The 27,956-nt window shown below is 44.2% G+C and overlaps 1 protein-coding gene across 16 annotated transcripts in view; it reads left to right on the plus strand.

Annotated features, from left to right (window-relative positions):
• The window catches only part of DAB1 (DAB adaptor protein 1), a 692,719-nt gene that overhangs the window by 402,932 nt on the left and 261,831 nt on the right, over positions 1 to 27,956 (plus strand). For all 16 annotated transcript variants that reach the window (XM_033916678.1, XM_033916677.1, XM_033916676.1 and 13 more), the window contains one exon: positions 5,309 to 5,511. In XM_033916678.1, the coding sequence (XP_033772569.1) occupies positions 5,445 to 5,511 (67 nt within the window). In that variant the 5' untranslated portion in view covers positions 5,309 to 5,444. The remainder of the gene's footprint in view (positions 1 to 5,308; positions 5,512 to 27,956) is intronic.

Raw genomic sequence — 27,956 nt, forward strand, 5'->3', positions numbered from 1 at the left:
AACCGTATTGATATTTATTAGCAATGACTTGGATAAAGGAAGGCATGAAAATCTGTTGCTATGAAGAACAGATTGAGTGCCAGCTTGCTTTGCAAAAGAAACATCTGCGGGATGGCGAGTATAGAAAAATACAATATAGGAACATTTACAGACTTGCCATGATTCTGAAACTTACACAAAACTATGTCTTTTCTTGAATCTTTAAAGATCAATTACTTGCATCAAAAGATTCATAACAGCTTTTTATTTCCATTTAAACCATGCAGTTTTTGAACAGGTGAAAAGAAATGCTAATACGGTATTATTTCTTTTTTGGGATAAATTACTATAGACAGGGTAACCAGACGTCTGGATTTGTCCTTTTTAGCACATGTCCGGGAGTCCAGACAGCTTTTCAAAACCCGGCACTTTGTCCGGGTTTTGAAAAGCTTCCCCCAAAATTTTGTCGGGCAAGAGGGTATCCGTGCATGTGCAGATGCCCTCCTGCCCGATCAGAGCAAGCAGCGGGGGAGGGGCTAGGACAGAGCTAGAGCTGGATTAGGGACAGGACTGGGGCGTAAAGGGACAGGGATGGGTGGGCGTGGGGGCGGGTATAGGGGTACGGATTTTACGAATGTAAAGTCTGGCAGCCCTATATAGACTCCTTTTACTAAGCTGTGGTAAGCGCTAGTGAATGCTTGCTAGGCGGTATCGACTCGTGTTCAAGTCCTAGCGACTTGACGGACATCATCAAGTTTTCGTGGCAGAATACAAAGTAGATTGCTGGGTCTTCTGTGCAGTATAAATTTGATGGTGCCGTTGTTGCATCAAACGCGATCCTCTGCCTCCAGCGCTGCTCATCTGCTGCTGCCCCAGATGGGTGGCACATCGTTAGTTTGACATCTCCGCTGAAACCTGTCCACTGACGGCATAGCTTTCAACTTCTCAGATGCACGCAAGCCCCAGTGGCACAAGCCTGTGTACCGTGACTGGTGCCATGAACGCTTACTGCAACTTAAAAGGACTTACTGTAGGTTGCACCGAGGCATCCCTCAATAATTTTAACGCGCGCAATAGTGCACGCTAAATTGCTGCGCTCGCTAGCCACTGCCGCCTCCTTTTAATCGGGCGGTAATTTTTCGGCTAGCGCGCGCTAATCTTGTACGTGCGCTAAAAATGCTAACGCACCTTAGTAAAAGGAGCCCTTAATTTTTTTAGTCCAAAGGGGGGGGGGGGGGGATATTTGGGGGCAAAGAGTGGACATTTCTGTTCTAATCCGTTAGCGCAGATGCATTACCCCAAGCTAGCTAATTAGCGCAGGATTAGATGCGTGAGCCCTTGCCGCCTACACAATAGGTGTCGGCAAGTGCTCCTGCGATCATTTTTGTTAATGGTCGCACGCTAATGGCAACATCAGCACAGGGCCGTTAATGCAGAAAATGGGAAATTTTCTGGCTGCACCAAAACAGGCCTTACCATATGGGAAAGACCCGCAGAAGGGGCCAGAAAGGCCACTTTTTGTGCAGCTTAGTAAAAGGAGCCCCATGTGAGATAATAAGACATTTTCATCAGAGCGGTTACATTTTGACGGGATGATGTGTGCTCGGCAGACATCGATGGTAGCGTGTGTGTGTGTGTGTGTTCAGCAGACATGTTTAGTTTCTGCTTCTATATGGTAACTGTCATACCTGATAAAAGAGAAAAACATCAGAATAGCATAGATCATAGAAGTGTCAGTCCCAACCAATTACTGCGTGAATCATATGGAGTGAGCGAAGATCCTCAAGAGCCAAGAAATGCAGTCCGAGAACAAGAAAATATGACAGAAAGATATAGAAATATTCCCCATTCTGTTGGACGCTGCAGTCTTGATTAAATGGAATTTTCAAGGACACCCGGATAGGTTGTCTATATACGAGGGGGGTCCTGAAAAGTTCTCAACCCAATCGACCGACTTCCTAAATTCTGAACGTTATTTTTCCACTGTAGCTGAAATGAGTGGTATCTTAGTCCATTAAGTGCCAATTTGCAGAAACTAAATTCTGTCTTTTGACATTTTTTCAGATCATTGATTGAACCATATCCACGTCGTTCTCTTCTTGGTTGGGGCTGAGAAATTTTTAACACCCCCTCGTATGTTACATCTTATGAACTCCAGAAGGAAGCTCTCTAGCACAATCTAAGCACTAGCAGTAAATCTGAGGAACTGAAATCATACTCCATATCAATGGCACAGCTAGGACTCAGTCAACACTGGGCGGAAGGACTGATATGGGCCCCCCCCAGTGCACCCTCCCGGTCCAACACTCCCCCCCCACACACACACACACTCAACTACTTACCCACCCACCAGGTTCTCCACAGCTACAGCATCAGAAACAGTGCTAAAAGTCACTTCTCTGACCCGAAGGACCTTTCTTCTACCATGTCCCTCCCACAGAAATTGCATCAGCGTTGCGGGACATAGGAGAAGATAGGTCCTGATAGCCAGAGAAGCAGCCTTTAGCACTGTCTCTGACACTGTAGCTGTGGAGGACCTGACAGATGGATAGGTAGCTGAGCACTAGGGGGTGGGGAGGTGCTGGACCTCAGTACACAGAAGGGAGGGTTTAGCTGCAGATGGCCCCTACCATCGATTTTCAGTCCGTCAAAAATTAGGGGACACTCGATGAAGTTACAGGGAAATACTTTTAAAACCAATAAGGGGGAAATATTTTTTCACTCAGAGAATAGTTAAGCTCTGGAATGCATTGCCAGAGGTTTTGGTACAAGCGGATAGCGTAGCTGGTTTTAAGAAAGGTTTGGACAAATTCCTGGAGGAAAAATACAAAGTCTGCTATTAAGACATGGGGGGGGGGGAGCTACTGCTTCAAAAGTAGGACATGTCCCAAGAAATCCGGACATCTGGTAACCTTCCTGTTCCTATTCCCTAAATCCCCTCTATAAGACCTCAATTCTCTTTCCTCTCCCATCCCCCCAGCTCCCTTCAGTCCCACCTCTATTCTCTTCCCCTACTATCCCACTAATACTTAACCATACATACGCTATATATTTGCTGGAACCCCTCTCCCATGCCCACCCAACACGGACAGGAAGCCAAAGTTCAAACAAAAATAGCAAAGTGAGGTGGGGGGAGGAGTTTCTCCACTTTGCTATTTTTGTTTGAACCCAGGCCCTCCATCCTCATTGGACAAGCCTGGGAGAAGGGCTCCAGCGAATACATAGAGCAGGAGTCTCAAAGTCCCTCCTTGAGGGCCGCAATCCAATCGGGTTTTCAGGATTTCCCTAATGAATATGCATGAGATCTATTTGCATGCACTGCTTTCCATGCATATTCATTGGGGAAATCCTGGAAACCCGACTGTATTGCGGCCCCCAAGGAGGGACTTTGAGATCCCTGACATAGAGTATGTGTGGTTAACTATTCAGTGATTTATCGTATTCTCTCCTATAAATTTTGGCAATTGAAATCACACGTCAAGAGGAGATTGGATGTATTATTATCCAGTCACAACAGAACCTACCACCTTACCAAATTCTCAATCAAGGTGGCGAAAAAGCCCCAGGCTCAATGAGCTGAAACCCGTTGAACTCAAAGAGCACGCAAAACAGGACCGCTCTCCGTCAATCACCGGCCAAAAAACCTCCACCCAACCACAACCGCAATATGCATGAAATGTGGCAAACCCAGGACTGAATTAACCCTCTCCTTTGAATCTGGATACAGTTGGCAGCCTTAATCTAAATATGCCTTAGATTTTTGGGTTTCATAAACCCCGTAGGTGACATCACAAGGAGGAATCTAAAAGGCAGCATTTTAGAAGTTAATAAAGTTAATGAGTCAATGATCTTGTATTTACCATGTTTTCCCCATATACGGTAGCGAAGTTGTAAAGTAAATTTTTCACAGTTTAGCCACCCCTCGCATTTATGAGTCAATGTTAGTTTTAAATATTGTAACCTGCTTTATTTAACTATTCATTCATAGATAATAAGCCATTCTGCATAATTATACATTGCATGGATGTTGCACCACAATAGCTCTGTCAATGCACATTAAATTGATATTACGTGCTAAGAGATGATGGATTTATGTCAAAGTTTTTGCAAAGAAAGGCACACTTTAGCACAGAGCTATTTTACTTAATTTACGTTTGGATTTAGTTCACATATTTTTCAGTTCGAGCTTGAGGTGAGCTACATTTGGTTTACTAGGAATTTTCCTGTCCCCACAGATCACAAGAAGCGCTTGTGGGATTTGAACCAGGCTTCCCTGGTTGTCAGACCAGTGCTATAACCACAAGGTTACTCCTCTATTTGTATATATAATTATACGAGAAAAGTGGAAGAATTCTCCAGAAGAACCTAGAAAGAAAAAATTGAAATAATGGCTACTTGCCTGCTAAGACCCTTAGGCCCTAATTCTATAAACGGCATTTAACTTCTAGGTGCCAAGGAGTACAATTGTCAATCATCCACTAGACGCCGTTTATAGTATCACACCTGGCGGCGCTTAAGCAGTCTTAGGTGCTGGCAGGCGTTGAAACCTTAGACGAACTCCATTTATGCCAGGGTTTTCTTAGTCTAAATAAGTGCACCTGAATTAGATACCTTCCAGCGCCTAAGTCAAACCACACCCAGAAGCCACCCCCGAGTAGACGCCTACCAGAGTTAGGTGCCTGCTGGTTAATGAATTGTTTTTAGTTGCTTTTTAATGGAGCTTTTCAATTAATGGCACCAATTAAGCCTAACTGAATAATTAAGTCAGGCGCTTAGAACGGCTAAGTGTCTAACTTCAGGTGCCATTTATAAAATCTGGACCTTACTGCACATGTCTATAATCATCTGTCTATTCCTATATTAAAACTATGGGCTCCTTTTACCGCGTGCGCTAACCAAAAACTAACGCCAGCTCAATGGAGGCATAAGCACAGGGGTAGGCAATTCCGGTCCTCGAGAGCTGGAGCCAGATCAGATTTTCAGGATATCCACAATGAATATGTCTGAGATGGATTTGCATACACTGCCTCCTTGAGATGCAAATCTATCCCATGCACATTTATTGTAGATATCCTGAAAACCTGACCTGGCTCCGGCTCTCGAGGACCAGAATTGCCTACCCCTGCATTAGCATCTAGCGCGCAGCATTGCAGAGCTATAACCGCTTAGCGCAGTTTAGTAAAAGGAGCCCCATGTGTCTACATAACTTAAAACTATTCATTGGCCATTGATAACTTTCATGGATAAGGTTAATTATATTTTTACAAGCTCCAAACAATAATATTTTTTTTTTAAACCCCAAATAATGATTCTTCTCTTTTATTTTCAGCACTCGAGAAGGGTGAATAAGAAATGCTGTCTGCATTATAGTATCTGAAGGGTCAAGTTATTCTGTGGGAGAGGAGTTCTAAATGAGCCTGACCGAGATACTGGATCTGTGTGAAGAGGACTAAGGATTTAATAGGATGTCAACTGAGACAGAACTTCAAGTGGCTGTTAAAACCAGCGTGAAGAAAGACTCTAAAAAGAAAGGTAGGGTCTTGCTTGCTTTGTCTCTCTTATTTTTGTAAAGTCCTCAAAGAATTGCTGTTTTTAATAATAATTATTGTGACAAAAAATGGTATTTTCCTTTTTTAATCAATCCACTGCCTAGAAGCACCCCTGGGCAATCCAAAATTATATGTTTGAAAGTTCCAGTATCTTGTCTACAAGATCAACCCATGTTTGAAAAAGTGGAGTTAATAAGGTGTGATTTTAAGGGTGTCCATAATGACCGATGAATAAAATATATAGATTGTATAATGAATGATGATCTGGATGATTTAAATATAGACTATACTTTGTTAAAATATCTAAAGTTTCAAATGCCTTTCTTACAAAATGGTCTGGTCAAAAGCAACACTTATCGTCACATATGTAGGACTCCTTTTACTAAGTGGCACTAGAGGTTTTTAGCGCAGGATGGCAAGGTAAATGGTACGCTGATGAAAGCGTTCAGGACATTGGCGTGCCAACAATTGTGCGCTGACACCTATGCACAAGACGAAAGTGCGCTGCTGGTTTTGCCACTTTTATGCCTTACCGTTAGCGTTCTGAGGGGAGGTGGGGGTGGAATCCCCCAGTACACTTATAACTGTTAGCACTTCCATTGGGGGGTGGGGGTGGGAGAGGGAAAACCCCCCCCCCCCAGTAGTTTCAAGTTTATTGATTTTTAATATACCGACCATCAACAAGTATCTAGCCGGTTTACAATAAAAGTTAAAATCAAGGTAAAATTATATTTATATTTATAGTAAACTTCCATTCTATCACTGTCCTGGAGTGTTTGGGAGTTTTAAGTGTAGTGGGGGTTCCCCCCCCCCCACACACCCCAGCGGGAGTGGGAGCTGTTATAAGTGTAGTGGGGGGTTCCCCCACCCCCTCAGAATGCTAAAGGTAAGATGTAAAAGCGGCAGAACCGGCGGTATGCTTTCGTCCTGCGCACAGGTGTCAGCACACGATTGTCAGCGCACGAATGACTGGCACGCTGCCAGGTAAATACTTCGAAGCTCATAGAATTCCTATGAGCGTTGGAGCATTTACCTCGCTGGCCTGCACTAAAAACCTCTAGTGTTTTGGTAAAACCCAGCACTAATTACTACTATTCCATTCATTACTGTACTGTTCTCTTATATTGAAAATTTTAATAAACAAACTAAAACTTAAAAAAAAAAAAAAACCCCACAACACCCCTAATAAGCAATACCGCTTACTTGATACAGATGTTCTCCATAGACACTGAGATAAATCTGACCTAGCCAGAATGGAGCTCTCCTAGAGCCCAGAAGGGTCTGGGGGAAAAAAACCCTGAGTATATCTGCCCCCCCCCCAAATACATCACACTCCCACAGATTATGTGCCAAACTTTGTGATCACATAAGAGATGCACGTGCAAATAAATTGACTAGTGAGATCAGAAAATCAGTAAACGGGTGGTAACAAGCAATTACTGGTGTTAATTGGGAGTTTAGAAATTTGTATGTGTGTCTCAGTGTATGCTGTTCTGTAAAGGGTACTGGCTCAGAGCTATTCTCTGCCCTATCCCAGCCCTTCTGATACAACTTCCTGTTTCAAGCACATGACAATGACAGAGGGAAAGCTCTGGGTTGGGTGCAAGCAGCTTGTGTGAAGTCTGAAGGTATATTGAGGGGGTAGAGAGAAGGGGATGCGATGCTGGACCATGGGATAGGGGGAGGAAAGAGAGAGGGAAAGATGCCAGACCAAGATTTTGGTGCCCTTTATCACTGGTGGGGGAGGGGTACTTGAGGGAAAGGAGGGAATCATGAGCAGGGAGGGTGGAAGTGGAGGAAGAAACATTGTCCTACTATACTGCGCGCTGTATTTACCATATTATATGTTTGCCACACTGTCTCTCATTCATGCCATGTCTGCCACGACTCATAGTCAAAACCACCTGAGACAATCGCTCACGGACAAACCCGCCCAGACAATCGCACGCAGGATGTTAGCTCGCTGGATTTCAACAGTATTTTAGAGCGCTGTGAGGGGATGTGTCTGTGTGGGAACCCCCCCACACACACTTTAGTTAGAAATGTTGGCGATCCCGTTGGGGTGTGTGGGGGGGAATCTCCCCCCCATTACCGAGGAAACAGCCCTTTGCCCATTTTGGGGGGAAAAATGACTGTTTCCTCTGTAATGGGGGGAGTTTCCCCCACCCCTCCAACAGGAGTGCCAACATTTCTAAATAAAATGGGGGGGGTTCCCTCCCCCCCAGAGCACTTTAAAATAGTGTCCTGACGTCCTGGACGGTTTTTGACTGGACACTGTGTGCCACACAGTGTTTGCTGTTCCATGTCTTCTATGCTGTGTTTCATCACACACCCGCTTGCCTTACTGATTTTGCCAAGTCGTGTCATTCTATTTTACCCATGCTTTGTGATACTAGGCTCACCATACCCCGTTTGTCATATTATGTTTTTTTACCATGCTTTGTTAACTATCTTTTGCCATCCCTGCCAGACAATGTTTGCCATGCTATTTCCTACCATACTATGTCAGAGAGTGTGACACAGGGGTTGGAACCGCAGCCTTGGCACCCTGATGCTGTGGGTATATTAGATAGATTGTGAGCCCCCCGGGACAGACAGGGAAAAATACTTGAATACCTGAATTAATTGGAAACCGTTTTGAGCGCCCCTGGGAGAACGGTATAGAAAATTGAATAAATAAATACCATATCATAGGAGAAAGTAGCTCCAATGCAAAAGTTGGCTCAAGGCATCGCTGTCCCTTGAGCTGGTCCTGGATCTATGTGCATAGTTCTTTACAAATTACCTGCTAAGTCTATGAGTGCAGCTACCCTTGAATTTTGCATCTTGGTAGGATCAACCTCTTAACATAAGAACATAAGAATTGTCGCTGCTGTGTCAGACTAGTGGTCCATCGTGCTCAGCAGTCCGCTCAGGCGGCGGTTCTTAGGTCAAAGACCAGCGCCTTGAGTCTAGCCTTACCTGCGTACGTTCTGGTTCAGCAGGAACTTGTCTAACTTAGTCTTGAATCCCTGGAGGGTGTTTTCCCCTATAACAGCCTCCGGAAGAGCATTCAAGTTTTCTACCACTCTCTGGGTGAAGAAGAACTTCCTTACGTTTGTACGGAATCGATCCCCTTTTAACTTTAGAGAGTGCTCTCTCGTTCTCCCTACCTTGGAGAAGGTGAACAACCTGTCTTTATCGACTTTGTCTTGAATCCCTGGAGGGTGTTTTCCCCTATTTGAATCCCTGGAGGGTGTTTTTCCCTATAACAGCCTCCGGAAGAGCTTTCCAGTTTTCCACCACTCTCTGGGTGAAGAAGAACTTCCTTACGTTTGTACGGAATCTATCCCCTTTTAACTTTAGAGAGTGCTCTCTCGTTCTCCCTACCTTGGAGAGGGTGAACAACCTGTCTTTATCTACTTTGTCTTGAATCCCTGGAGGATGTTTTCCCCTATTTGAATCCCTGGAGGGTGTTTTCCCCTATAACAGCCTCCGGAAGAGCATTCAAGTTTTCTACCACTCTCTGGGTGAAGAAGAACTTCCTTACGTTTGTACGGAATCGATCCCCTTTTAACTTTAGAGAGTGCTCTCTCGTTCTCCCTACCTTGGAGAAGGTGAACAACCTGTCTTTATCGACTTTGTCTTGAATCCCTGGAGGGTGTTTTCCCCTATTTGAATCCCTGGAGGGTGTTTTTCCCTATAACAGCCTCCGGAAGAGCTTTCCAGTTTTCCACCACTCTCTGGGTGAAGAAGAACTTCCTCACGTTCGTACGGAATCTATCCCCTTTTAACTTTAGAGAGTGCTCTCTCGTTCTCCCTACCTTGGAGAGGGTGAACAACCTGTCTTTATCTACTTTGTCTTGAATCCCTGGAGGATGTTTTCCCCTATTTGAATCCCTGGAGGGTGTTTTCCCCTATAACAGCCTCCGGAAGAGCATTCAAGTTTTCTACCACTCTCTGGGTGAAGAAGAACTTCCTTACGTTTGTACGGAATCTATCCCCTTTTAACTTTAGAGAGTGCTCTCTCGTTCTCCCTACCTTGGAGAGGGTGAACAACCTGTCTTTATCTACTTTGTCTTGAATCCCTGGAGGATGTTTTCCCCTATTTGAATCCCTGGAGGGTGTTTTCCCCTATAACAGCCTCCGGAAGAGCATTCAAGTTTTCTACCACTCTCTGGGTGAAGAAGAACTTCCTTACGTTTGTACGGAATCTATCCCCTTTTAACTTTAGAGAGTGCCCTCTCGTTCTCTCTACCTTGGAGAGGGTGAACAACCTGTCTTCATCTACTAAGTCTATCCCCTTCAGTACCTTGAATGTTTCGATCATGTCCCCTCTCATACTCCTCTGTTCGAGGGAGAAAAGGCCCAGTTTCTCTAATCTTTCACTGTACAGTAATTCCTCCAGTCAAGGCAGGATTAACCAATAGGCCAAGTAGGCACATGCCTAGGGCCCGAAATGGTCATGGGGGGGCCCGATGAAGGAGGGCATCAACATTGTTTTTTTTTTAAACGGCGATGGGCCCCTCCAGCATCGATCGGCAACGTGGGCCCCCCCGATTAGCAATGCGGGCCCCCCCCCCGATCAGCAACACGGACCCCCCCCCATTGACGGAAAGTAAGACAAGCAAGCAACGCGGGTAAGAAAGGGAACGGGAAGTGTAATTGTGCAAACGGTGCTGCTTGCCCAAAGCGTCCCTCTGACGCAGTTTCCTGTTTCCGCCTGGGCGCATGGTGGGGTGGGGCGGGGCAGGGGGCCCAGTGTACTTGGGTGCCTAGGGGCCCTCGACAAATTAATCCTACCCTACCTCCAGCCCCTTAACCATCTTATTCGCTCTTCTCGGGACCCTTTTGAGTAATATTGTGTCCTTCTTCATGTACGGCGACCAGTGCTGGACGCAGTACTCCAGGTGTTGGCACACCATGGCCCGGTATAGCGGCATGATAACCTTCTCCGATCTGTTCGTGATCCCCTTCTTTATCATTCCTAGCATTCTGTTCGCCCTTTTCACCGCTGCTGCATAACCAGGAAGCCTTTCTGGATAGTTGCTAGTCTCGATGTTTTTCCTCTACCGCACAGGAAAGAACATTTGTCATATGTTAACAGAGAAAGACTATTTAATCGATGAAGAGAGACAACACCTTTACAAGGTAGAGGTTTACAAACTTTGGAAATAACTGTCTAGTTCCTTTGATTTGCTAGCAAAGATTTATAATATCTGCTGACTCCATACTCTCGTCTTCCAAGAAGCAATTAAAAAGCTGAAGTGATTTGTGTCAGTGGATAGGCAGAGCTCAGAAATTTTAGTCATATCTCCACCTACAGTCCTTGAGCTATGCTTTGAGGGTGTCCCACTTCAATTACAGGTTCACTTAGCTAACACAGGGAGAAAAAGGTAGGAATTATGTTAAAAGAACATTGATAAATGAATGTAAGTAAATTTTAAGGGAGTATTACTAATTACACTGGCCATTGTCTTGGATTGATCAGGCTGATCTTGCATCTTCTCCATGTATTTAACACAGTATGCCTCTCCTGTGCTGTTCCTGGACACTGTCTTTGTTAAAGTTACAAAGTAAACTTTTACTTGTGGTTTGTTTGTTTTTTTCTTGAATGTGCTAGAAATCACAAATCAGTTTTGTATGAGGGGGTGCTGAATACTTCTCAGCCCAACCAAGAAGAGAATGATGTGGATATGGTTCAACCAATGATCTGAAACAATCTCAAAACATAGAATTTTGTTTCTGCAGAAATGATGGACTGAAAACAGGAATGTTATTTTCCAAATAATGGTTCTTGTGGAAAAACACTGGGACCCGACATGGTCCGTGTTTTGAAGAACACTCTTTCCTCAGGGGTCCTGTTTGTGAATCGTGCCAGGTGTGAGAAGAACCATATGGAAATAGAAACCATCAAATATCTAATTCTTAAAAACGCAGTGAGTAGCTCCCGTGGGAAACGCTGGTTAGTGTAAGTTCTTCTCATACCTGGTACAATTCACAACCAGGATCCCTAAAGAAGGAGTGTTCTTCGAAAAATGGACTGTGTCAGGCCCCTGTGTTTTTCCACAGGAACCATTATTTGGAAAATAACATTTGTTGACCTTCAATAAAATTCCTGTTTGCAGTCCATCATTTCTGCGGTTTTTTCCTTTTTTGTTCTTTCTACTTGATCGCCACTGCAGAATCCGTTGGATTTTTTCTTCGTTTTTGTCATTATCTACCTAAGCGATGTCCCAAACATGCCTTCTTGACACCACATGTACCTTTATGAGGCCTTTACTCAAGTAAAACAGGATTTATATACAGAAAATCCAGTATAAAATTACACATCCCCCATGCATTTCCTTAATTAGTTCATTTGTAGAATTGCTGTAAGACACGTTATGCTCAAATCAAAATTGTGTGAGAATCAAGACAGAGAAAAATGTTGTTTTCTGTATGAGGCAATGATATTACATCAGATTTTCAAGTATCATAATGTGACAATGGAAATTGGCTTATTTGTTCAGCTTATTATGGCTCATCAGTGTAAAGTGACAAATACAACCCTACTTTATATATATATATATATATATATATATACACAATTATCTTGGAATGACTTACAATACAGTAACAATGACAGACGCAATACAATATTGGCAATCAGATGGAAGGCACCAAATTCCTCAGATTGCAACTGAACAACGTAGGAAGGGTAAAGGGATTAGGGTAAGGATTAAAAGTAAGGGCTCCATAACTGCTCTTGTATTTTCATCTTGTCTCTCCAGAACACTTTGCATTTTTACCCCCATTTGATGCACATATATACTTCTAGGTAGAGAATGACACGGTGACAAAATTCATCACTGTTCCCGTCCCCGCAGATAACCGCGGGAAATAATCCTATGTCATTTTTTTGTGTCTATCTCAACCTCAGTCCTTCTACACCAGCGTTCCTCAAAGCAAAGCTTGCGGGTTAGTGGTTGTGGCCATTCAAACTCTGATTCTTATGGGAGCCAATGATAATGAAGCCATTGTGACATCACTGATGTGATTGGCTCTTAGGCCCTGGTGGAATGAGGCATTATGACATCACAATATCTGCTCTGGATACCAGAGACTGTCATTCTGTAGTGTCTGTTTCAACCTCGGTCCTTCTACACCAGCATTCTTCAAAGCAAAGCTGGCGGGTCAGTGGTTGTGGCCATTCGTACTCTGATTCTTCCCTCTATCCTTAAAGAATGGCATGAAGATTGTTTACCGCAGTTATCCGCGGGGACGGGAACGGTGATGAATTTTGTCACCGTGTCATTCTCTACTTCTAGGCCTGCATGAAAATCGGATATACTCAGCTTTCTTTCTTAATTGACATTCCCGAGGGACGATTTGGCATTGAATACTCAGAAGTATGGAACTAAAATCAATCACCATGTGCCCCAAAAAGTGCTGGTAAATATGACCTTTTGGCAAATTTCACGCATCTAGCAAATAATATATTGAAAGGTTGATTGAAACAAAAATTGATTAGAAAGAGGGAGAAGTGTGATGTGGAGCCCGAGCCCACGCCTGCACTCAAGGCCTGCCATGTTCCACCCATCCCCGCCCTGTTATGCCCCAGTCCCGCCACCCTAGCCCCCCTTGCTGCCTGCTCTCGTTGAGCAGGAGGACATGTCCGGAGAAATTCGGATGACTAGTAACCCTAATTCTCTCTCCAATGCAAATTTCTTTTTGGAGGGAGTAGGATATGGTGAGTGTTGAAAGACCCTGAGCTGTACAGGCTGCTTTAAAGTGCCACTGCCCTCATCCTTGCCACGCCAGATGTGTTTCAACCCTGCCCCATGAATTCTGGCACTCTAGGTGATACCTAGTCTATCTAGTGGTAGGGATGGCCCTGCTGCCTTCCCTACCTCCCCCCTCCCCCAATACTGTCTTTTTTCCCCTCTTGAGTTTGGCTTGACTTCCCAACTCCCATGGCACATTTTCTCCCCATCTCTTCCTTTGAGCTTTGGGGATTCCCTGGCTGCTCAGAACTCACTTCATGGCATCTACAAAGGAAGTCCTATGACAGGGGCTTAATGGGTCTTGCATTTGCTGAAACTCCCTGCATCGTTGACATAGGTGATATGGGTAGATATATATCTTCCATGCCTCTTAAACATATCACCCAGTGGCAACATACAATCTGTACCTCCATTTGCTGTTTCAGTTTTATGGATCTATAAAATTGAGGAGTTAAGAATAACATGGAGAAAAATTGATCTCTTTTTATATAAAAGGACATTAAAATCTAAATCTAATCTCCTCCTCCCTCTCTGGTTATTCTAGTCTTCTAAATTTTCTCTTCATTTTGCCTCTTCCCTCCACTGGAGTTCCTTTCTACCCTAACTCTTGTTAACTGTGTCGATCTTTACGAATGTAGAGATGATGCGGTATACAAACCTAAGGTTTAGATTTAGAAAAGGACACTAAGGATTATTAGTCTAAACTTATAGGAACAGATGTTAGTGACAGTAAAAGATTATTCAAATTAATAAACTAATTGAGTAACACTAAACATTTAACTAATGTCCCTATTGAAAAACTTCTGACTGCTCAACAATTAGCTTGTCACTTTATAAATAGAGTCAAAGATATAAAACCACAATTCCCACCTGTTTCAGACCTTGTTTTTTGCAAAGACCCAAATATAATAAGGGAGAACCTTCATTGGGCAACTTTTGAAAAAGTTAAGTGGGATGAATTCATTAAAATATATAATAGGTATATCAACACTTTTTGCTATTTGGATATTTGTCCATCTTATATCTTAAAGAAGGCACCTCTCTCATTTCAAATAATTTTTTGAATGGGTTAACAAAATGCTAAAAAGAGGTCTTTTCCCAAACTATTTAAAACACATGGAGGGGCATAATAAAAAAAAGTCTAAGTCCCCTTTTGGCCTAAGGCCCTAGGCGCCCAACGTAGGCAGCAGGGAAATTCCCAAAATGTGGGGTTTTTTTACGAGTCCCATGAGAACTGACGCAGGCATTGATGAAGCAGCACGGGGTAGGCTGGATGCTGAAAAGATCGCTCCTGCCCTTTACCGCAACCATGACATTGCAGGAGGCAGCCGGCGGAGGCAGGGTATTTACCCGGGGGTGGGGGGGGGAGGGTAGGGATGTATAAGCCACCTAAAACTAATGAATTATGTCCTATTTTCAGGATACTAGGATCCTTTTTGCTTCTGGAAGGAACAGGAATCCATGTGACATCTTGAGCCCTAATATGTTACCTGCAGTGGACAAGGAAGGTGTTCAGAATGATGAATGGGGACACCATAGTTGTGATGGATGCTCTGTGTGCTCTCTGATGCTAGATTTTTTTTTTTTAAGTGGTTCCTACAAGGGCTACTATAGTGTTTCTCACTGCTGAGTGAACTGATACATTTTGGACCTTGCTTAATGGTTGTTTATAAGTGGAGTTTTTTGCCATATGAAGATGAACTGAGGCTTTTTCTCCACTTTTTTTTCTTTTTTCTTGTTGTTTGTGTGTTAAGTATGTTTGTATGAGTGCAGTGGGTAGACCTGGTAGTGTCTAGGTAGGTCCCTCCTATGGTTTCCAATAGGGCATAATTCATTAGTTTTAGGAGTTTTGTATGTCCTTCCTGAGATTTATTTGGGTATGTATAAGCCACTCCCATGTGGTTTTAAAACTCTTAGATAAGCCGCAGCTTGTAACATGGGGTGGCTTATCTAAGAGTTTTAAAATATGTATAGGCATTTTTTGCGGCCTATACACTGGGGCAGAGCCTGTATGCGGGGAAATACGGTACTTTCAATTTCAGCATCACAGGCACCTGGAAATAGTTCCATTGCAAATTAAACATGTTCATACACAGGATACCTCTGTTTTTCTGAGCCCACCCTGTCTCTGGGTTCTGAGGTTTCTGGGATTTCACAGGCTAGCTTTGAAAGATAATAGGAGCATACATTAATTGGACATTGAGGAAAAGGAATGAAATACCAGCCCTCAAGTGCTAGACACATGAAATTTTCAGATTAATGAAAGTCTCGAATAAATTGAACTTCTTTTAAATTAGTTGGGTTATGAAAAAGTCTCACACACTTTCATATTGGATATGATGAAAGTCATAATAATATTGTATTCATGTAGTAGCTTAATAGCTTTAAAGATTGATTGCAGAATAATTATTATTATCCAATTACAATGGACACATATTTTACCCAGCTTGGAAGAATGAAACACTTGAGTTAGTCATGCCATACTGCACACCTGGAGATGCAGCTGAATTTTTGCTCCTTAATCTAGATCTGTGCTCTCAAACTTGTGGCCCATTTTTCTGCTTTCTTCTCAAAATCTACTTTTCTGTGTCTTCCCATCCCATCTATCCGTGTGTGCTATTTTTTCTTTCTTCTCCCCTATTCCCATCTATCCCATAGAAGCATTTCTTCTATCTCTCTTCCCTGCCACACCCATTGCTGCCCATCATCTCCTCCCTCTGTCTTCCCCCTTCCCCTCCATCCCTGTGCACCATCTCCTCCGTCTCTCTAGTTGTCTGACATCAGTCTTCCTCCTTACACACTCATATGGTCTGGCATTTCTCTCCTTCCATCCCTCTTATGGTCAGACCACTGGAAGGGGAAAGAGAGATGTCAGACCAGAAAAAGGAAGGAGAGAGAAAGATACCAGACTGCGGGAAGGAGAGGAGAGAGATGTTAGACCAGTGGTTCCCAAACCTGTCCTGGAGGACCCCCCAGGCCAGTCGGGTTTTCAAAATAGCCCTAATGAATATGCATGACAGAGATTAGCATATAATGGAGATGCAAGGAATGCAGATCTGCTCCATGCATATTCATTAGGGCTATCTTGAAAACCCAACTGGCCTGGGTGGTCCTTCAGGACAGGTTTGGGAACCACTGGTCTAACATCTCTCTCCTCTCCTTCCCGCAGTCTGGTATCTTTCTCTCTCCTTCCTTTTTCTGGTCTGACATCTCTCTTTCCCCTTCCAGTGGTCTGACAACTCTCTCCTTCCATCACCCTTCTCCAAAACCTGACATCTTCTTTGAATCATCTGTCCTCCCTCGCAGTTTGATAGAAGAGGCCCTTAGTTTTGTTATGATCAATATTTTAGATATTACTGTGCCTTGCATGTGTTAATGATTTTTGATTGTGTTATTGTGATCCACTTAGAATGTTAAGATAATGCAGAATATCAATATTTTTTAATAAGTAAATGATGAAGCTGTACATGTATGTTGAAGACATGCCCATGCTCCTCCCATGCTCCTCCCATACTCCTCCCATGTTCTTCCCATGCTCCTCCCATACTCCGCCCACATGCGAACCCCTTGCAGGTGAATTCTATGGCATTTACATGCTACTTGATGAGCAGAAAGATCTAAAGGGCCCCTTTTATTGAAGTGCAGTACCACATGTTTAAAGCAAACATTAACATGTATAGGGTTACCAGATTTTACTATTGTAAAATCCAGACTCATGGCCCCACCCCCAAGCCCGCCCAGTTCCACACAGCCCCGCCCCGTTCTGCCCTAGTCACACCCTGTTCCGCCCCGCCCCTCAATCTGTTCTTGTGCTCAGAGCTGCGTCGAGAGGGCATCTGCGCAGGCGTGATGCAATGATCTCGCACGCATACATGTATGCACGTGGCATCACTGCGTTGCATCCACACATGGGCAAATGCCATCCCGACGCAGCCCCGAGCCGGAAGCATTTCAAAACCCGGACAAAGTGGCATCCGGGCGCCCAGACGCGGTTTCTAAAAAGAGGACTTGTCCGGGTAAATCCGGACGTCTGGTAACCCCCCAAGCATGCAGAGGGAGCACCCGGCATCTGCTCACAAGCACTGCATTACCTGGAGTGACTGCGTGGGAATGACCATGCAAATGATGCAGTGTAGACCAGCTCAAAAATATTTCTTCAGCACTGCCAGGGCAGCCCCTCAACCCCCCAAATCAGTGCGTCAGCTGAGGCGGTATATCAGATTGCAACGGTGTGGTTTAATATTCAGACAGGTGTAGCGAGGGCTCATTGAAAATTAAAGATTCTAGACTTTTTTTTAAAAAAAAACAACAACTTTGTTCTGATGGGGGATTATGTCAGAGAATTGTTGTCCGGATGGGAACATTTGGGAGAAGTAGATAAGCCAGTGCATCGCAAACTGTGTGCTGCGGCACACCAGTGTGTCTCCTGAGATTTCAGGTGTGCCGCGACACACTGGCGAGGAGGAGAGTCATCCACGCCGGTTGACTGCCTACAGGACGAGCCTCTCGTGGTGAGAGGCACGTCCTGTAGGAAGTCCGCCGGCACAGATGACTCTTCTCCTGGCCGGCATCTCCCCTCCTCTTCCCACCCCCCCCCCCCGGGATCCCTCCATCGAAACAGGTCGCGGCCGGATGGGCTTCTGCGCATGCGCGGATGTTGATGACATAATGTTATTGCGTCGACATCCGTGTACTTCCGGGTGCCTTCCGACTGGGGCACTGGATTTAGTGTGCCGCCGGCCAGAAAGTCTACGAGACACTGAGATAAGCAGTGGATAAAACTGAAAGGAGCTGTGATTGCAGGCGATGGTTCCCCCCCCCGAGTCCTAGCCTGACTTCAAAATAATCAGTTGTGTGTGTCTCTCTCTCTCTCTCAATCTCGTTTTCTATTTATAATACTCTAGTCAGAATTTATCGATCTTGGGTTTCCTGGCAAATTATATGTGCCAACTAGCATTTGAAAGCTAAAGTCCATAAAAACTGAAGTTAGACATTTAAAAAAAGCAGTCCTCCTCAAACACATTCTTTATTTATCTTTCAATTATATATGACAACGCACATTAATAATGAGATGCAAAGCTGGTCATTATTATGCAAAAGGAATAAAGTAGCTTGATCTATACCTTGAAAGTTGTTTATTCACGGAATGATGCCACTGTGTTTCTTCCTCAGGAGCAACTTAAAGGGCCCAGTTCATTCCCCCCCAAACCCCCCCTGATCCACTTGACAAAGTATTTCCCCTTAAATTCTCCTTAGCACCTATCAAAGGGTAGAGGTAGAGGGGACAAAGAGTGATCCCTGGATGCTCCTACCCTGGCAGTTCCCAGCCTCAAATTGGGACTCTCAGTCCCCTAACCCTAGTGGAAGTCTTGTGGTACGACCATTAGGGGTCTGATATTCAAAGCAATTTAGTTGGCTTCTGACTGGTTAAAATACTTGGTCGGGCTAGACATTAATATTCAACAGTGCTTAACTGATTAAGTGATGCTGAATATATTGATGTTAGTGCCAAACTCAAAGCCAATTATCTTGAAGGCATTCAAGTGATAGAGTCAGCACTTGGTTGCATAAAAGTCTGTCCTATTTTTAAGCGGTAACTCTTAGCTGCTTAAGTGATAAATATCGACTTAAGCAGCTATATCTTAATCGGCTTAAAAATAACTGGATATTCAAAGCTGAATCCTGCACAGGTCCTGGCTTTGAGTATCTGGGAATAGTGCTGCCAGTGGTGTAACAAGGGTAAGAGGCGCCCGGGGTGTAGACACCCCACCCCGCACCTTCTGCACCCCGACACCACACTCACACCTGCCCTTTCCTCCCTCACCACCAATACCTCTTTAAATCTTTGCCAGCCAGAGCAGCTTCTCTGACCTGCTGCTCACGCCGGCGTTGACTTTCCCTCTGACGTCACGTCCTGGCCCCGTGACCAGGAAGTGCTTTTAGGCCAGAGAAGTTACTTGCACTGTTGAAAATTTAAAGAGGTACGGAGGAGGGGGGGAGGGCGGGTGTGTGCGTGGCATATGGGAACAGAGAGGTGGCAGCGCCCCCACCAGGATGGCACCCAGGCCGGTCCACCATTTGACTCATAGTACTAGAGGGCTGAGGCTGCCATTTTGAAACCATAAGCTGTCAGGGTAGGAGTGCCCATGGGGGTCATACTTTGTATCTGTTAGTAGTACCAGTAAGTACTGAAAGAGTAGTAAGAGTAGGGTTACCAAAAGTCCGGATTTACCAGGACATGTCCACTTTGTCCGGGTTTTGAAAAGCAGATTGCTTCGGGAGGGGCATCTGCGCATGTGTGGATGCCCTCCCGACCGAGACGAGCGGGCTGAGGGGGGCGGGACTACGGACGAGCCTTGGGCGGGGTGTGGGCATTGATGGGTGGAACTGGGCGGGCCTGGGGTGAGGATCTATGGGACCGGATTTTACATCCAAAACCCCAGCCTTTATTTATAGGGTTTTAATTCCGTACACATCGCCTAGACTTCTGAGGTCAAGTGACCAAAATTTGTTGGTCATTCCCTCTCTTAAAGTAATCAACACAAGGCGGCAGACTATTTTTTCTGTCACGGCTCCTCAATCTTGGAATTCTCTTCCAATTCACCTAAGAGATGAAAAGAATCTTGGAATATTTAAGAGTAAATTAAAGAGTCTTCTTTTTCAAGATGCATTCAATGTTTAATTGAACTGCTTTTGGCTCTGAAATTTTTTTTTTCTTTTACTACTTCTATCATTTTTTATTCCCCATCCTATTGTTTTTACCTTAATTGTTCTACTTTTATATCTAAATTATATTTCATCCCGAGTTTTCCTCTTGTTTCTTTTTTTATCAATGTATGTCTATCTTAATTTATTATGTATTAGTAGCTACGAAACTTGTTGTTTATATTTGTAATTTTAATCATTATTATGTATCAGTAGCTATGATACATTTCTTTTAAGTTTGTCTCCCCTTATTTTGTATTTTTGTAATTGTATTACTTTGTACATTGCTTAGAATTCGGAATAAGCGATTAATCAAATGTTATAATAAACTTGAAACTTTTGAAACTTGATCCATAAAATCTGGTAACCCTAAGTAAGAGGTGGTAGGTTACTTTGCAAATGTGAACAGGGCAGTTTTTTTTTTTAAAGCACTGGCCTGTCCTTTTAAAAGACATTGAGCCTAAATTATCATTTCTAAAATGCTGGCCACTGTCAGCTGAATTAAACCTGGACATTCAGTGCAGGTCCCTATTCAGGAAATGAAACTGAACATGAGGGCACAAGGCAACTGATGAGAGTTAAACCAAGTGGTAGCAATGATCCTTAGCTACCCAGTTAATACAGGCAACCTTTCTGCAGAGTATGGGCCAACTATCAGCCTTCCCCAGGTAACGACCTACTTTGACCCCTGATTTCCCCGACGCTAACCAGATAGTGCCGCAGCTGTCAGAGCAGATGTTCACCAGGTCTTTCTGGCTAAGCGCATCTTAATATCTGCTCCATGTCGTGCCAGCCAGCAAGATTTAACCAGTTAAGAGCCTCTGCTGTCCAGGTAAATCATTTTCAATTTCAACCCGTATCTTCCTTTTTTAGAACTATACTTGGAAATACATTTCTCATCAGGCAGAAAAGTGCATTTCTGGTGGTGATATCATTCGCCCCCCCAAAGCCTCTCTTCAATAGCTTTGCTTTGGATTTTATTTTCCATTCTCTTTGAAATCAGAGATGATCTGTAAAGCGTTTTCTGATCACCAGTTCAGGGCGAAGGGATTTACTGCCTCAAATAGAAAAACCGTGCCCGAGATTCCTCCAGAACAGAGCTTAAAAGGCAGCACTTATGACAGGCAGATGTTGTGTATATATAACGCATGCATTGAGCTCATTAGTTAGAAACTGCAGTTATATTTTCCACATTAAGACTATGCCTTCAGTGCCTCCATTGTGCTGTCAGCCCAGTAAGGATGTCTGGATTAGCGCTGAGTTAGCAGTTTGCATGGATAGCATCCTTTTAGCTGATTGCCAGATATGAATATGACACACGCATGTTAAGTTGATGTAATGTCACCTGTGCATTAGTGTCCCATCTTCCTTTATGTGCCAGGGGACGCAAACTGTCATCCTGCAGTAAGGAGGGAATCCTAAACGTGATGCACGAAGCCTTTGTCAGCTTGTCAGTTTAACTGATCTGCTGCCGGAAAACGGATGCCCTAACAACCAGAGGCCCTTCTTTTCAACTAGACTTCAAAGATCCCACTCCCCGGCTCTCACCTCGGTCACGTGCATTAAGGGTGCACCATCCCCCTGGGTTTTTATATATGGTGGCCAAAATCATAGAAACATAGAAAATGTCGGCAGAAAAGGGCTACAGCCCATCAAGTCTGCCCACTCTGCTTACCCACCCCCTGTCTATGCCCTAATGACCCAATTTCCTTATCTTGACCCTCGTAGGGATCCCACATGGGTATCCCATTTATTCTTAAAGTCTGGCACGCTGTCTGCCTCGATCACCTGCACTGGAAGCTTGTTCCAATGATCAACCACTCTCTCTGTGAAGAAATACTTTTTGGTGTCGCCATGAAATTTTCCGCCCCTGAGTTTGAGCGGGTGCCCTCTTGTGGCCAAGGGTCCCTTGAGAAAGAAAATATCATCTTCCACTTCGACACGTCCTGTGAGGTACTTAAATGTTTCGATCATGTCTCCCCTCTCCCTACGTTCCTCGAGAGTGTAGAACTGCAGTTTGTTCAGTCTCTCTTCGTACGAGAGACCCTTGAGCCCCGAGATCATCTTGCAGCTCTACACTCTACACAAATCGCGTGCCCAAATTTGAGTGTGCGCCCAAGTGTGCCATTAATTGGGGGCACTTATAGCCAATGAAGAGAGCGTGGTGCGGTGCTTAGAGCTGCAACCTCAGCAAACTGAAGTTGCGGGTGCAAACCCCCACGCCGTTCCCGGTGACCCTGGGTAAGTAACATAGGCCCAAAATCTGTAACCAGCGCCTAAAGTTAGGCTCCTATTTCGGAGGCGCCCAACTAGATAGGCGCCTCTCTAAATGGAATAGCAAGCCCAATTACGCTTTTTGATCAGCACTGATAGAAACCTAGGCGCCTATCAAGAAAGCGCGATTCTGTAACAAGGCGCCTCTAAAAATTTAGGCGGCTTTCATAAAAATATAGGCGCTACGCATGTTGGGCGTGGGCGTGGCTACGTGTTAGACGCCTCCTCACCGAATCGCTGCTCTTAAGCGTGCTTAAGCGCGCGCATGGGTGCCTAACTTTTAGCTGCGCCTAGAGCTGGCCTATTTATTGGGCGCCTCCAAAATCGACGCCGCTCAGCGCGATTCACTAATCAGCACCCAATTTTATTTGAATCGCGCTGAACAGTGCCTAACTTTTGGGCACTTCTTATATTCGCCACAGGTACATTAGATAGATTGGGGGCCCACTGGGACAGATAGGGGAAAATGCTGAAGTACCTGTATGCAAACTGCTTTGACTGTGGTTTGTAACGACAAAAAGGCGGTATACAAATCCCAATCCCTTAATAATGTAGCCATGGGTGAACATAATGCACTAACTGGAGGCAGAAATAGTGCATGAGCTCACCATGACTGCTAATGTGGTGTACAGGTTTTCAGTGCTGTACATAGCAATTAGGTGGGTAGCAGTCCCTAAGGCCCTCTTTTACAAAGGCTCATAATCGAAAGAGAAAAACGTCCAAAATCCGGCCTAAGTCGGCCCTTGGACGAACATTTCTCTAAAACGTCCAAGTGCCGATAATCAAACCGGGTTTTGGACGTATTTCTAAACGACTTAGGCCTTCATAGTGCCGCTCAACGTCCAAAGCTAAATGGGGCGTTTCGGGAGGCGTGTCGAGGGCGGGAGTTGGGCGGGACGTGGGCCGGCTTAGACTTAGTCGTATAGCATGTATAACCGAAAGTTAATCAACAGAGCCTAGAGGAAACTTGGACGTTTTGACTTAGACCATCTAAAACATGGTCTAAGTCACTAAAACCCACCTAAACTCACCACATATGCACTAAAAACACATAAAACAGACCCCCCACACACTACCCCAGTGATCACCAACCCCCTCCCACCCCCATAAAAATTTTAATCATAACTTCAAATTTTAGCCTCCAGACCATCATCACCTGGCTGCCTAGCATAGGAAAGCCTAATCGTCCAGCCCAGAGCCAGTTTAAGTCATCTTGGGGGTGGGTTTGGGACCCATAGAGAGATGGACCCATGCCCATAAGCCCCTGTAATCACTGTATTGATATTGAAACATGTGCACTCCCCTATACACCCCCAAAACCCTTTTGTACTGGCATATAAGTGGCTCCTGCATCCATAAAGGCTATAGGGATGGTAGATAAGTGGGTCTAGGGGATTCTGGAGATGGTTTGGGGGGGGCTCACCGTCATCTATAATGGAGCTACAGTGAGGGGAAGCCATGGCACCCTGTTTGTGAAGTTCACAGCAGTGCCCACTATTTAGGTGCCCTGTCTGGGTGTTCTGTCACTCACTTTGCAGGCCCCTCCCACGTCCAACAGGGCTTGTTCTAGACGTTTTTGACTTGGACGGACATTTGGACGAAAATGGACTAAAAAGATAGACGTTTTAGATCAGATCTGCAGGACGTCTAATTTGGACGATTTTCAAAAGTCAAAAGAAGTTGGACGTCTCTTTCGAAAGTGGGACTTAGGCACTTTTTGACTTTGGACGACTTGCGAAATGGACCTAAACGGACTTAGACGCCCCTTTCGATTATGCCCCTCCACGCGTTTTAGCGCGGATTTAGTGTGCGCTGAATCAACGGGTGCACTAACGGCTAATACATCCATAGGATAACATGCATGCGTTAGCGTTTAGCGCGTGCGCTAAAAAGCTTAGCGCACCTTTATATAAGAAGGGTAAGTTATAGGTCTGCCTATGGTAAAGGGTGACAGCGGTTTAAAAGGAAGGATGACGTTTCCAGTCCTAGGCACCGGGGCTGCAGGTAGGGTAACCAGACGTCCGGGAAAACCCGGACATGTCCTCTTTTGGAGGACTGTCCGAACGACTGGACAGATTTTTTAAGAAGAGCTGTTTGTCTGGGTTTTCAAAGAGCGCTGAGCTCGGGGCCACATCTGGAATGCCTCCCAGCATGCACAGATGGGATGCGATGATGTCACATGCATGTGATATCATCGCGCCCCATCCGCACATTCTCACAGACACGGCCCCGAGCTCGAGGAAAGACAGGAGAAGAGGGATGGGGTGAGGCCGCATGTCTTTTTTTTGGCTCCATGAAATCTGGTAACCCTAGATGCAGGGTTTATGACCATTTGAGATTTGAATAGTATGGCACCTGGAAAAGGGAGAAGTTGTTATGGAAATAGGTTTATATGAGCAGACCTCAGGGCTCCTGTGAAACTGCCAGGCTCCCTATTCAATAGGGATGGGGGCTGGGAGTTCAGGAAGCTGTTTTTAGTAGAGAATGACTCGAGACTGAATTCATCACCATTCCCGTCTCCGCGGATAACCGCAGGAAACTATCCCTTGTCATTCTTTAATGTCTATCTCAACCTCGGTCCTTCTACACCAGCATCCTTCAATGCAAGGCTTGAGGGTCAGTGACTGAGCCCATTCATACTCTGATTCTTCCCTCTCTCCTTAAAGAATGACATAGGAATGGATTCCCGTGATTATCTGCAGGAACGAGAATGGTGATTAATTCTGTCACCGTGTCATTCTCTAGTTTGTAGAGAGACCAAGACAGCTTCCTGGAGGGTGGTCTTGAAGAATGACATAAGATCTGTCCTTGAGCGGGAAATTTGTCTTTTGGGAGATCTCCTTTTCTTGACCGATTAGGGTCCTTCCAACAAGAAGGATCTTTGGGAATTTTATAAACATCTTTATCCATCTGACCTCACGCAAGAATCATCCTGCTATCCTCTCTGGCGCCTGGATATATAATAACTTTATTCTTATATACCGCCACAATCTTTCGACTTCTAGGCGGTTCACAATGAAGAAAAACTGTACAGACAGCGAATTACAAAGTATTGAAATGAACATCGTATGATGATACAAGGAAAATTTCAGGGTCGGAATATTACATGGTTTTATAATGTGTAACTTTATACAATCAGCAATAATTTATTACATGGTTTTATAATGAGTAACTTTATACAATCAGCAATAATTGAGAACATAAGTAGGAGAGGAGAAAGTAGAATGCGCGGTCAATAAGTTACAAGGAGAAAGACTTTAAAGATGATAGTGGTGGCTTAGGAGTATTGGTGAGGAACTATTTTAATTACTTGGTACGTTAGCGGAGGACGGGCACCAATGAGCATGCTGGTAGGTAAATTAAAGATGGAGTTTTGGCTGATGAGGGGGGATGGGATTGTTTGGATGAGAGGGGAGTCTGGTTAGGTTAATAATTTTTTAAACAGGGTGGTTTTTAGTTCTTTTCTAAAGGCACTATATGATTCTCTGGCGCCATCGGTGAAGTAACCTAGCCAAGTGTACAGTCTGGCTGCTTGGAATTTGAATGTTCTGTCAAAGAAGGTTTGATATCTACAGCCTGTAATGTTTGGGTATGTGAAGAGGTTATGGTTTCTGGTAGGCCTGTTAGTGGAGTGGAATTCAAAGTGAGGTAGGAGGTAGCTGGGGGCCAATCCCCAGATTAGTTTATAACAAAGGCAGGAGAATTTGAACTGAATTCGTGCTTCAATTGGTAACCAGTGAAGGAGTTTGTAGTATGGACTAACGTGATCGCTTTTCTTTAGACCGAATATTAAGCGGATGGCCGTATTTTGTACTATTCTCAATTTTCTCACATTTTTTTTAAGTACCCCCAAATAGACGATGTTGCAATAGTCCAGGGTGGATAGAATCAATGACTGAACCAGTAATCTGAAAGATAGCGGGTCGAAGTATTTTTTTATGGTTTTCAGTTTCCAAAGGATGAAGAAGCATTTTTTGGTCACTGAGTTTATGTGATCTGTTAGAGTCAAGTGGGTGTCCAGGGTGACTCCCAGTATTTTTATGGTTTTTTGTATTGGGTAATCATGGCCATTTACATGTATTGTAGTTGCGGATATTTTTTCGTTTGGGCTGGCAAGGAAAAACTTTGTTTTTTCTGAGTTTAGTTTCAGTTTGAAGTTTAGAGTCCATTTTTCTATAGCGGTCATGATGGAGGAGATTTGTTTTAAATTTGCTGAGGTCGCGTTTGTTATAGGTATTAATATGGAGATGTCGTCTGCGTATATGTAGTAGGTTAGGTTAAGCTTTTGCAATAGGTTGCCTAGGGAGGAGATGTATATATTGAACAGGGTGGGAGATAGGGGGGAGCCCTGTGGGACTCCCGAAGGGCTTTGCCAGGGTTTAGAGTAGGTTCCTTCATGGACTACTTGGTAAGACCGTTTGGTTAAAAATCCTTTGAACCAGGTCCATACTCTTCCTGATATTCCCATTTCATCTAAGCACCTGAGCATTGTCTCGTGGTCCACGAGATCGAAGGCGCTGCTGAAGTCTAGCTGTAGGATCAGAGCGCTGGAACCTTGAGTGAAAAGGTTATATAGGTGGTTAATGAGAGAGCCTAGGACTGTTTCAGTACTGAATCCTTTTCTAAAGCCTGATTGGTGGTCATTTAGGAGAGAGAATTTATCTAGATGATTTACTAATTCCAAGTTGACCAACCCTTCCAGCATTTTGGTGAAGAAGGGGGTGCTCGCTATGGGTCTATAGTTGGACGCCATAGTGAGCGAGATCTTCTGGTCTTTGGGTATGGGTGTAATGAGGATGTGTCCCATATTTTCCAGATAAGTTCCGTTTTTGAGAGAGTATGTTGCCCAGTTAAATAGATCCCTTTTGAATTCTGGTATTGCCTCTTGCATGATCTGAGACGGACATTCATCGAGTAGACAATTTGATTTGGAGTATTTGTTGAAGAGTGCAAGGAAGTTGTTCCAATCTGGGGGCTCGAAATGCTTCCAGCTCATATCGCCAATGGATTCACTATTCTGCGATGTAAGGTTGAGTTCGAGATTGGGTGGGGGAGGGGGTATTGAGGCTCTTAAGTCAGTGATTTTTTGCCTAAAGTAATTTGCTAGGATGGTGACCGCTGGGATTCGCTCGTGATGGTTCTGTAGTATCTGTGTGGTGTCTGTTATTTTATTTACTAGTTTGAATAGTTCTTTACTATTTGTGCTGGCTGATCCTATTTTCTGTGCATAACAGTTATAACGTTTTTCTTTGATCAGGTTTTTATAATTTTTCATTTTTTGTTTCCATTTAATTTTGTCTTCCGCTTTGTCGGTTTTTTGCCATATTCTTTCCAATTTTCTGAGATCTTGTTTGAGTGCTAATAATTCGGAGTCGTACCATTCTTTTGATGCCCTTGTGTTCTTTTTGTATGATTGAAGGGGAGCTATTTGGTCGAGTGTGTCTTTTGTGAATTTATCCCAGGTAGTGGGGAATTCTTGCTCTTCCTCTAATTTGGGGTAAAGTTCGTAATGGGTCCAGAATTCTGTGGGGTTGATGATGCTTCTGCGGGTGATTGTTTTGTTCGAACTGGTTTTGGTTTTATGTTTTTCAGTTGAGTGTTTCTTTTGCCAGCGTAATTCAAAATTATAGATATAATGATCTGACCATATGCATTTAGTCCAGCTTCCTATATGATATTGTATTTTTTGTATGTCGGGGTCTTT

This window comes from Geotrypetes seraphini, chromosome 12 (genome assembly GCF_902459505.1).
Source record: "Geotrypetes seraphini chromosome 12, aGeoSer1.1, whole genome shotgun sequence".
Lineage (NCBI taxonomy): Eukaryota > Metazoa > Chordata > Amphibia > Gymnophiona > Dermophiidae > Geotrypetes > Geotrypetes seraphini.